Source organism: Erpetoichthys calabaricus, chromosome 3 (assembly GCF_900747795.2).
Source record: "Erpetoichthys calabaricus chromosome 3, fErpCal1.3, whole genome shotgun sequence".
Taxonomy (NCBI): domain Eukaryota; kingdom Metazoa; phylum Chordata; class Cladistia; order Polypteriformes; family Polypteridae; genus Erpetoichthys; species Erpetoichthys calabaricus.
Genome location: NC_041396.2, coordinates 51,660,549 through 51,672,899, shown reverse-complemented (window position 1 = coordinate 51,672,899; position 12,351 = coordinate 51,660,549). Strand labels below are relative to the sequence as shown.

The following is a 12,351-nucleotide window of genomic DNA, read 5'->3' as shown; positions in this document are numbered from 1 at the left end:
ACCTTATATAGACAGGTGTGTGCCTTTCCAAATCATGTCCAATCAACTGAATTTACCACAGGTGGACTCCAATTAAGCTGCAGAAACATCTCAAGGATGATCAGGGGAAAAAGGATGCACCTGAGCTCAGTTTTGACCTTCATGGCAAAGGCTGTGAATACTTGTGTACATGTGCTTTCTCAATTTTTTGTATTTTTAATAAATTTTCAAAAACCTCAAGTAAAGTTTTTTCACGTTGTCATTATGGGGTGTTGTGTGTAGAATTCTGAGGAAAAAAATGAATTTAATCCATTTTGGAATAAGGCTGTAACATAACAAAATGTGGAAAAAGTGATGCGCTGTGAATACTTTCCGGATGCATTGTATGCATTTAGCTTTAATCAGGTTCCTTAGGACTGATGTTTTAACACTAGAATCCCTGAAGGTTACGAAAAAAGTCGTAATTCCGGGCCACCTTAAATTCCTTACCACCTCTCCATTAGTGTCTTTTGTTTTACAAATGTGTCTATCAGCACAAGCAGCAGGCAGCCTGCTATCTCGTTAAAAAAATTTTGACATGAAGTGATAATGTGTCAAGACTGAAGTCCAAATATCAAATAAACACTTTCACAAAAGGCTGCTTGCTGCTAGACATTTGCAAAACAAAAGACGCTAATGGAGAGGTGCAAAGAAATTTACGGTGGCCCGAAATTACGACTTTTTTTTGTAGGCTTCAGGGATTCTAGGTTAATGTGGGCAAAGTGATGATGTACTGCTAGTGTCTCTGTCACACAGTGCGAATGAGCTCAGATAATGGAGCACTGCAATCATCAGGCGGAAGGGTCCTTTCATTAGATTGGCAGTGTGGCGAGATGCAGTTTTTAAATAAATAATCATGAGCTGGAGCATGCAGGTGTGCGCGAGCATGCTTTGCTCTGATGATGACTGGGGTGCTTGGCTGATCACGCATTCACGTACAAATGTGTGCAAATCAGTCAAGTGCCTCGTTCACACCTGCGCCCAATCAGGCCATATAAAAGATGCCTGTACGGCAGAGAAGCAGAACAAAACGAACGAGACACAACATTTAAAGAGACGGGAGAGAGAAGGCAGGATTGGGAAAAAAACAGCCAGTGCAAGAGAATAGAAGAATGCAGCCAGGAAGAGTCCCAGGTGAGGAACACGTGGCTCCCGCATAAGAGGGGATTGAGGGTCAGGGATCCCTGAAAGGCAGAGGAACAAGGCTCAGCACAGCCTTCACCAGTGAAAGTGTCAGTTGTACATCTCCTCTGGCTGTAGGATGCCATCAGGGTTAGGGGAGGAAACGTCAGTTTTAAAAAGGATACACCAGGACTCACAAGTTTTTACAGGTGACTTTTAACCTTGTTTTTAATGGAATTATAAATTGCTTTTAACCTCCACTGGAAAATGTATTTTTATTGAAGAATATGATGCACTGTACTTTTGAATACTTTTAATAAAAGCACTGACACTCATTTGCCTGGTTATTGTTAAGACTATCGACGGTTATGGGTTGAAATGCTCCCAAAAGCAACCAGGGAGCGTGGAGCCAACCTGGACCTTCACAAGCTAGGATAACGCTGACTTGTCTCTCACTTTTACCAAAGTCTGAGTCTGATTCAGCAATAATAAGCAAAACGTTGTCCACAGAGTATTTTGCTTTGCGCGTCTCTTGCCAGATGTCAATGCCATTTTAGAGGTTGTTTGCTTTTCACTACTCATCCACGTGCAGGGAATCAAGGTCAAATCAACAAAGCTAACTTTCCTTCTACCAAAGACAGTTGAACTAAAAAACATAATGGCGAGTTTTGTCACAGTTTACAGCTGATTACAGTCCTCTACCCCTGTGTTTTGACAAAAGTCGACATTCGCCCTAAAAGAGTTAAAAAGCTTAAGAACCCCTGAACTAAAACTTAAGAACCCTTGTAATCTCTGTTGGTGTCATGCAATACTGATTTGTATGTTTGTAGAGTACTGTGTGGTGCAAAGATTTTGGTTCTATTAAACTGTATGATCACAGACAACATATTTGCATCTTTTGAACAATTACGTTCCAAATTCAACCTCCCAGCTACACATTTCTTTCACTATCTTCAAATTGGAAACTTTGTTAAACATAAACTGCCTGATTTTCCCCACCTCGTACCCTGCGCCATGCTGGAAAAAATACTGCTCAGATTCGAGGAATTAAACACCATTTCCGCATTATATAAAATCTTATTAGAGTCCCTACCTTTCAAAGACCCAAGAGGACATTGGGAAAAATATCTCTTAATCAATATATCAGAAAAGGAGTGGAAGGTAGCAATGCAGAGAATCCACTTGAGCTCCATATGTGCAAAGCATAGAATTATTCAACTAAAAATTATATATCGAGCTCATCTGTCTCGCTTAAAACTGTCCAAAATGTTTACAGGGCAAGATCCAACCTGCGAACGCTGCAACCAAGCTCCTGCCTCATTGGGTCACATGTTTTGGGCCTGCACCAAACTAACATCATTTTGGACCAAAATTTTTAAGTGCCTTTCAGACAGCCTTGGGGTCACAATCTCTCCTAATCCACTAACAGCTCTGTTCAGTGTTCTTCCAAACGGACGTGAAGTGGAGAAGGACAAGCAAACGGTGATTGCATTCACTACACTTGTGGCACACAGACTTATTTTGTTAAATTGGAAGAATCCTAACTCTCCTCTGATAAGTCAGTGGGAAACCGATGCTTTATATTATTTGAAATTGGAAACAAATCAAATTCTCAGTTAGAGGATCTGTACAAGCAAAATGACACCTTTTATTGGCTAACTAAAAAGATTACAATATGCAAGCTTTCGAGGCAACTCAGGCCTCTTCTTCAGGCAACATCTTGCCTGAAGAAGAGGCCTGAGTTGCCTCGAAAGCTTGCATATTGTAATCTTTTTAGTTAGCCAATAAAAGGTGTCATTTTGCTTGGCTTTTCTCTACATTCATAATGGCTAACACGGTACAACACCCTAGTACTACAGGATCTGTACAGAATATTTTCAAAACCTGGCAGGATCTAAGCTATAATATTTTAGAATAAGAGAAATAATTATTACCGCTTTATTTCCCTTCTCCATTATTTCTTTTTTTTTTCTTTTTTTTTTTTTTAACCTATATACAGTGGGGCAAAAAAGTATTTAGTCAGCCACCAATTGTGAAAGTTCTCCCACTTAAAAAGATGACAGAGGCCTGTAATTTTCATCATACGTATACCTCAACTATGAGAGACAAAATGAGAAAAAAAATCCAGAAAATCACATTGTCTGATTTTTAAAGAATTTATTTGCAAATTATGGTGGAAAATAAGTATTTGGTCACCTACAAACAAGCAAGATTTCTGGCTCTCACAGACCTGTAACTTCTTCTGTAAGAGGCTCCTCTGTCCTCCACTCGTTACCTGTATTAATGGCATCTGTTTGAACTCGTTATCAATATAAAAGACACCTGTCCACAACCTCAAACAGTCACACTCCAAACTTCACTATGGCCAAGACCAAAGAGCTGTCAAAGGACACCAGAAACAAAATTGTAGACCAGCACCAGGCTGGGAAGACTGAATCTGCAATAGGTAAACAGCTTGGTGTGAAGAAATCAACTGTGGGAGCAATTATTAGAAAATGGAAGATATACAAGACCACTGATAATCTCCCTCGATCTGGGGCTCCACGCAAGATCTCACCCCGTGGTGTCAAAATGATCACAAGAACGGTGAGCAAAAATCCCAGAACCACACGGGGGGACCTAGTGAATGACCTGCAGAGAGCTGGGACCAAAATAACAAAGGCTACCATCAGTAACACACTACGCCGCCAGGGACTCAAATCATGCAGTGTCAGACGTGTCCCCCTGCTTAAGCCAGTACATGTGCAGGCCCGTCTGACGTTTGCTAGACAGCATTTGGATGATCCAGAAGAGGATTGGGAGAATGTTATATGGTCAGATGAAAAAAACTCTACTCGTCGTGTTTGGAGGAGAAAGAATGCTGAGTTGCATCCAAAGAACACCATAGCTACTGTAAAGCATGGGGGTGGAAACATCATGCTTTGGGGCTGTTTTTCTGCAAAGGGACCAGGACGACTGATCCGTGTAAAGGAAAGAATGAATGGGACCATGTATCGTCAGATTTTGAGTGAAAACCTCCTTCCATCAGCAAGGGCATTGAAGATGAAATGTGGCTGGGTCTTTCAGCATGACAATAATCCCAAACACACCGCCCAGGTAACGAAGGAGTGGCTTCGTAAGAAGCATTTCAAGATCCTGGAGTGGCCTAGCCAGTCTCCAGATCTCAAACCCATAGAAAATCTTTGGAGGGAGTTGAAAGTCCGTGTTGCCCAGCAACAGCCCCAAAACATCACTGCTCTAGTGGAGATCTGCATGGAGGAATGGGCCAAAATACCAGCAACAGTGTGTGAAAACCTTGTGAAGACTTACAGAAAATGTTTGACCTCTGTCATTGCCAACAAAGGGTATATAACAAAGTATTGAGATTAACTTTTGTTATTGACCAAATACTTTTTTTCCACCATAATTTGCAAATACATTCTTCAAATGTGATTTTCTGGATTTTGTTTTCTCATTTTGTCTCTCATAGCTGAGGTATACCTATGATGAAAATTACAGGCCTCTCTCATCTTTTTAATTGGGAGAACTTGCACAATTGGTGGCTGACTAAATACTTTTTTGCCCCACTGTATATTTCTTCCTTTCTTTTGTTTATTTTTGCCCTATTAAAAAGCCCTAAGCAATTCTCCTTTGGCTAAGCTCTCCTTCTCAAGGGTGGGGTTTGATTTGTCTTTAATTCTTTTTTGTTATGAATTAATCTATATTGTATGGAATGATTACAATAAAATTAATAAAAAAAACAAAACAAAAAACTGTATGATCACAATTCACTATCACACTCTTGCATCACCTCTTTATAAGTAGAAGATTTATTAAAGCATTTTTATCAGAAACTGAATTAGACAGAATTGACCCTTTCTGTCTGCCTTTGGAACTAAAACCATTATTTTTGCAATCATGAGTTGCTGTTGAAACCCCTTTTGTAGTCAAGTATAAACATTGTGCAGTGCCAACAAGGAGAATGATGAGTTATACTAATAAAATTTATTAGCACAAGATCTTCTGTTATTTTAAATTTTTATATGCAATAAAAAAAAATCATCTGTTATTTTATGGTGAGTTTCCATTATGCAGAAAATGTACATTTCTTTAAGAGTAGTCTTTCTTTTATAAGTTACCTGTAATGCAACACGTTTTTCTTTTTCTTCATTCAAATCACTTCTCAGATTGGCTATTTCATTCCTGAATTAAAAAAAATATAGATTAGGTATACTAATGGGATAGAAAGAACACTATACCAACACAATGAATTTGTAATGAGATAACCAAATCAAACCTGCAAGAGTTTACCAAATTCCATGATTTTAGCACATAAATACCTATGTATGATGAGACTATACTGACACAGCTGAAGGTATCAAAAAATATTCTGTTGTATATTTGCTGTGGTTTATAGCATCCGGGCTTATTGTCTGATAGCTGTTTGTCTAGCTCACTTTAAACATACTAAAATCATGAAACTGCTACCATGTTTTACTATATGGTTGTATGAACATTGGATAAAAACTTATTTTTAGTTACAAATCTAATACTATTTGTTAGATAAAAATGTGTTGCCCAGAATAAATATTTGCTTACAAAATTGATGCTGCATTTTATTAATGCTGTATGCAGTGAAACATGTTAAATTTAGAAATGACAAACATCAGGATTTGCCATGGGCTGGCAACCTGTTACTGGTAGTTCTGAACCTGAAATGGATGGACAGATGAATAATAAATGAGCATTAAGATCATGTGGAGCTGGGGTTTCCAATACCTATTAACTTTATTTTGAGAAGTTTCTGCTTCTTTTTTGTACTGCCTAATGCACAAGACATGCAGGACTGAATAGATTACTTTTCTGATGCCCACAGCAGCCATAAGTACAGACAGAGAAGGAGAAACTGAAAAGAAGGTAGAAGATGTGAACCGAAGTAACAATTGATATCATGAGAGGAACTGACCTTACATGTAAAGAACCTCATGGCTATAGAAAGTTGAAAAAGAAAACCTGGAGACCTTCCCAGTTAGGTAAACGTAGATAATGACCATTAAGAGTTTTAAGAGAATTTTATATGACTCTTGCAACTATGGATAGACCCTCTGCTGGATTACATATAATATTAATCCTCTGATTTTTAAAGGATGACTGTGAAGATAAAAGTGCAACTGTTTTACTGTGGAAGAAAGGTTTATACAAATAAAAACAAATAAAAACCCAGGATTTACCCATTACTTCATCAGCATTGAACTGCTAATTTTAAATTTTCTTTTGAGTTCAAATACAGTATGCTCAGATGGAGGCAGTTATTACAGATAAAGAAGTTCAAGGTAAGATCCTCACTAACCATGGCATGGGAGAGGGGTAACGTGTTGAACAATTACTAGCATTAGTATACAGATTAAGATTATAAGATTTTCACTATATTGTTAACACAATGATGTCACTTAAATTCTATAAAAATAATGTCTGATTGGATATTCTGGCATACATAACATGAACACTGGCAATATAAGTGAGCTGAAAGCAACAGGAGCAGGCTAAAACAAGAGGTATTTTTAAAGCTAACAATAGGTGCAATATCACAAACAAACAGTCTTATACTGGAATGTGGAGATGCATCACAGAACATGGCACTCGCCTGATGAGGGATAAATTCTGAGAGGGAAAAGGTGATGCTGATATATCTGTTGAGATCAGTTTTTATTTATTTATTTATTTTTTTTAAACACTTGGGAAACTGTGCAAAAACTCACATATAACTATTACATATTTACTTTTCAATGTTTCCTATTGGACATTATCAAAATTAATGGATATGGCAGGGAATGGATAGCCACTCCTTAATATTATTATGAGCTGGACTGATAGTAAAGAGTCAACTCCTCAAAGTTGTTTCAAAGTACATTGCAAAATAAACAATTCAGACAGGATTAAAATGCACATTACAGACTTGAATGTAAGTGTATTTGTATACATTACCGTCACACCATATGGAAATATAACACTTTTTCTACATGGTCCCCTGATTTCAGGGCACCATAATGTTTGGGACATAATAATGGAAATATATTACAGCAATCATATTTAGTGCTTTCTTGCATATCCCTCGCATGCAATAACTGCTTGAAGTCTGTGATTAATAGACATCACCAGGTGCAGAGTATCTTCTCTAATCATGCTCTGCCACGCCTCTAATATAGCCTTCTGCAAGTGTTGGGGGCTTGTCCCCTTAAATTTTCTGTTCAGCACATTGAAGGCATGCTCCATTGGAGTTAAATCAGGTGACTGGCTTGGCCATTCAATAATTTTTGATTTTTTAGCTTTGAAAAATGCCTGTGTTGCTTTAGCATTATGTCTGGGATCTTACTCTGAGGTGAAGTGACATCCAATGGGTTTGGAGGCATTTACTGAACCTTGAGAAGCTAAAATGTTTCTGTACACCTCATCATTTATTGTGCAACTAACTATCATCAATGGATATAAGTGTGCCAGTACTTGAGGCAATAATACAATACAGGTTCATCTTTGTCTAGTCTGTCAATAAGACCTTTTCCCGAATTCTGCAGGCTCTTAACACTACAATCCGTGAAGCCTAAGAAAAAAATCTCGTAATCCCGGGCTACCTTAAATTCCTTTTGCACCTCTCCATCAGCGTCTTTTGTTTTGCAAATGTGCTGATCAGTACTATCAGCAAGCAACCTGCTATCCCATTCCCCACCAACGCAGCTTTAGTCGTACACCAAGTTCTCCCAGCTCAAGTCTGCTTATCTGGGTGTGAGGTGTCATGAATTGCATAGGGTAAATAATATATCGTTATTTGGAACACATACATTTAATGTGTGTTCCATGTCTAGAATGATCTGTGTAAATAAATGTGGCTATTATTATTACTATTACTATTATAAAATAAAAATATACATTTGATTTATTTGAGTCTATAACAGCCGGTGTAAATTTATGGCACTTGTAAAAGTTAGCTTTTTGTTTCATTATTCTCTTTTATTTTCTCAGTCATGTTCACGCTAGCCCCGATCTGACACTGTTAGTTTTCAAATAAAGACATGCTATAACAGAAGTGAACTCAAATGAGGGTTCTACATTGGAGAAAGAGAACAGAAGCCCTCCCCACAAGAAACATCCACTCACACATAAGAACAACAGCCGCACCATGCGTGCTGGTGAAAGATGGCACCGTTTGGATACAACAAGAGGTTGGGCGTGATTCTGCCAGTAAATCTGCCACACACATGTCCTTCAACAAAACAGCAGGGCCTACAGAGCTTGCCAAGGTATTGTGCAAAGTCCTGTTTGTGATTATGCTTTGTGATGGTCTTTATATAAAAAACATTTATATGTTACTTATATAAAAGCCAGATTTAATGTTATTTACCTTGAATTTACTTATCTTCCTATACAGTACAGTAAAGACACAAGTAGACTGCAGAGCTTCCTGTGATTGATCAACACGGGCATGCTGACAAAGTACATGTGTACTGAAGTAACTTTAGCTGCAGGTGAAAGCTCCTGTCACACTTTATGCAACTGTTGTTACGGTTCTGCCTCTGTCCAGAAACGGCTCCATATGCTTTATGACCTGTCTCAGAAAGTCTATCTCCCATGGGACAACTGGAATCTTTTTCTGAATAAGGAGTGACATTGCACATGTACTTTACCAGCATGTACTTTTTCACAAACTGTAATCTGCCCATCCTGTTTTTGTTACTGACTGTGGTTTGCATCTTGCAGTGTGGCCTCTGTATTTCTGTTTATGAAGTCTTCTGTGGATAGTAGTCTCTTAACACATACACATCTGCCTTCTGAAAACTGTTTCTGATCTGTTGCACAGGCGTTTGGGGCTTACCATAGTGAGAATTCTTCTGTCATCAGCAACGGAAGTCATTCTTGGTTCAACAGTCCCTTTGTGATTACTGAGCTCACCAGTGCATTCTTTCTTCTTAATGATATTCCAGACAGTTGATTTAGGTAACCCTAAGGTTTATACTGATGATTCTAATGGTTTTATTCTTATTTTTCAGCCTCATGAAGGCTTATTTGACTTTCAATGGCACAGCACTTGTTGTCCTGTTGAACAATATCAACTACAAACTTCAAAGGGTAGAAGCAACAATAGGTAGCTTATGCTTGCATTAGTGAAACAATGAAACATACCTGAGTAATCACAAATTATCAGTGACACCAATTGTCCCAAAACATTATTGAGCCTTGAAATGGTTGGGACGCATATATAAAAAGTGTTGTCATTTCCACGTGGTTTGACTGAAATGTATGAAAATACCCTCAAGTTAAAGTCTGCAATGTGCACTTTAATCACATCTAAATTGTTTGATTTGTAATTTTAAATTGTGGAACAGAGGGGTAAATCAAGGAAAAACGTGACTTTGTCCCAAACATTATGGAGGGCATACAGAAAGTATTTAGACCTCTTCACTTTTTTCAAATTTTGCTATGTTGCATCTTTTTGCTAAAATCATTTAAATTCATTTTTCATTCATCATGCAACACTCATTCCCCGAGGAAGATAAAATGAAAAGAGGGTATTACAAATAAAAAACTAAAATATCACATTGACACAAGTATTCAGACCCTTTGCTATACCACTTGAAATCTGGTTCAGGTGCATCCCATTCTATTGAATTTAATTGAGATATGTCACACACCTTGTTCAGAGTTCATCTGTGGTAAATTCAATTGATTGGACATGATTAGGAAAGACACACACCTATCTATGTGCATCACAGCAACTATGCCATGAGGTTTAAGGAATTGCCCGAAGTGCTTAAATAAAGGATTGTGTTGATGAACAGATCTGGAAAAGACTTCAAGAAAATTTCTGTAGCATTGAAGGTCCCCAAAAGAATAGTGGCCCCTTCTTAAATAGAAGAGATTTGGAACAACTATGACTCTTAGACAAGGACTTGGTAAGAGAGGTGACCAAGACCCTGATGGTCACTCTATCTAAGATCTACAGAACCTGTGTGGAGATAGGAGAATCTTCCATAAGGACAACGATCACTGAAAACCTTCACCGATCTGGGTTTTACGGCGGAGTGGCCAGACAGAAGACTCTCCTCATTAAAAGACAATTGAAAACCCACTTGGAGCTTGCAAAAAAAGGCACCATGTGGACTCACAAACTGTGAGAAACAATATTCTTAGTCCTGATGAAACTGTGAACTGTGTGGCCTCAATTCTAAGCACTATGTAATACTGGTAATCAAATTCATTATCTTTCCACAATGATAGTATGAGATGTGTCATTCAATAAGCAAAAACACTATGAAAATTCAAAATAAAATTTTGAATTTCAGGGTACTCTGTGGTATCCCGTTTTCAAGCAACTAAGGGCTGGCTGATTCACGGGTCTCCATTCAAATCAAATTGTTTAAAAAGTGATTTTGTATTTCATCCAGCTGTGACTTTCTCCATATACATAAAGTGATCCACTTAAAGGCAAAAGTTATATATATATATATATATATATATATAAAAAAAAAAAGCACATTAAACTCAATGTATCTTTGTATCTTCTTAATCCTTATGTACTCAATGGAATAAAATGAATCAAACAAATTATGTATAATAATAATCACCTGACAACACATGAATGAGTGAATGAATGGGCAATGTATTACAGTTATTACTTATCATTCTTGTTCACTGCTACTGTGTTCTGGGCATTGCTATAGGCTAGAAATGCTACTTTCAATCTGCAATTTATATTAACTTAACAAGTATATGCTGTCATGTGTTTCACAAGTGGAACAATTGCATGTATCAAATGTCATACTGTCATATCAGCTAGTGATTACTATTTAGCAGGTGCTTTTATCAAAGCCAACATACAAAATACATGTATACTTAGTTATTAACAGGAAAGTATAGCAAATGATTGAAGGTATTCTTTTAAAACTGATTTTAAGAAGCTTAACACTACTTAATTCTTACTGAAATGTCCAACAACTCTTCCACTAATGAACTTGTGTACACATATTTTCATTATATTTCCAAATACTTCCATATAATCTTAGTGAAATTATACATAAGGGTACAAAAAGTACTTACTGTTGCTGTATTTTCATTAGTTCAACACCCTGTATTAACTCATTAATTTGTGCCCTGAGGTCTTCCATTTCAGATTTATTCATGTCATCTTGAACTTTGGGCTTCATGTCAGGAGGTGCAGCAGGATGTGTATTTGGTTTGAACACAGGGGCTGGAGGCATTATTATTGATGGCTAAAGTAAAAATGAATATGTATCATTTAATAATTGCAATGTATAATAAGTAACAGTCTTTATGACTGGGTTTATTTATCCAATTACAAATCATAACTCTGTTGTAGTACAACTAGATTTTTTTTCTTTTTAAACTCACTAGATTTATTTTTCCTCAGATTAACATAATTAACAACATTAATACACTGCATTATAAATGACAAACCATTGCATATCTTCTTTACATAAGTCAAGTTGAGCAAGCTTTTACCTTTGGCAATGGTAAAAAAATAAAAAAATAAAAATCAATCAATCAATAATTTAAAAAAATACTACAGTTACTGTTTTGAATCACTACCAGGGTGGGATTATAAATCCGTTTCACTTACTGCCTTAATACATAACTTAGTCGATGCCTTCTGGCGGAGTACACCTGCATTTTATTGCTCAAACCATGAAAACAGAACAGGTAACACTAATACTTTTCAAAAGCCTTTGTCTCCAACTCACCTAACTTCACTCCTGGTTAAAATGTTAATCACTTCTAGGAATGGGGAAACCCTACATTTACTCCAGGGATACCAGGCTTGTGGAGCCAGCACAAATGAGCCTTTTGTTTCCCTTGAAGGACTGGATCTTCAAAGCAGTTTCCATGTTGCCTACAATAGCACATTCACAAATGATCCTTTCTGGAACAGTGTTCCTTTAAAGAGGCCAGGTGGCATCACCACATTTGGCATTTCCATCCTTGCTTAACTTTCTTTCAGATATAAGGGCCAGGTGTCTATGACAACTGCTGGGTTCTGTCCTACATAACACATCTTTCTCATTCTCATGCTGATGCCCCTTCACAGCCTCCTTCACGGGCCCACAATTGCCAGTGTGGTTACCTAATTCCCTCTGACATTTTCTCTGTAAAATATGCCTAGTCTGTATGAACCTCACTGATCTTGTACTTGGCAAACTATTGTCAGGCTGGGAACCTACAATT

At 37.4% G+C, this 12,351-nt stretch overlaps 1 protein-coding gene across 2 annotated transcripts in view; it reads right to left on the bottom strand.

Moving 5' to 3' along the window:
* Positions 1–12,351, bottom strand: part of cd2ap (CD2-associated protein) — a 277,447-nt gene that overhangs the window by 7,504 nt on the left and 257,592 nt on the right. For both annotated transcript variants that reach the window (XM_028796811.2, XM_028796810.2), the window contains 2 exons: positions 11,209–11,381; positions 5,259–5,322 (listed from right to left, as the gene is read on the bottom strand). In XM_028796811.2, the coding sequence (XP_028652644.1) occupies positions 5,259–5,322; positions 11,209–11,381 (237 nt within the window). The remainder of the gene's footprint in view (positions 1–5,258; positions 5,323–11,208; positions 11,382–12,351) is intronic.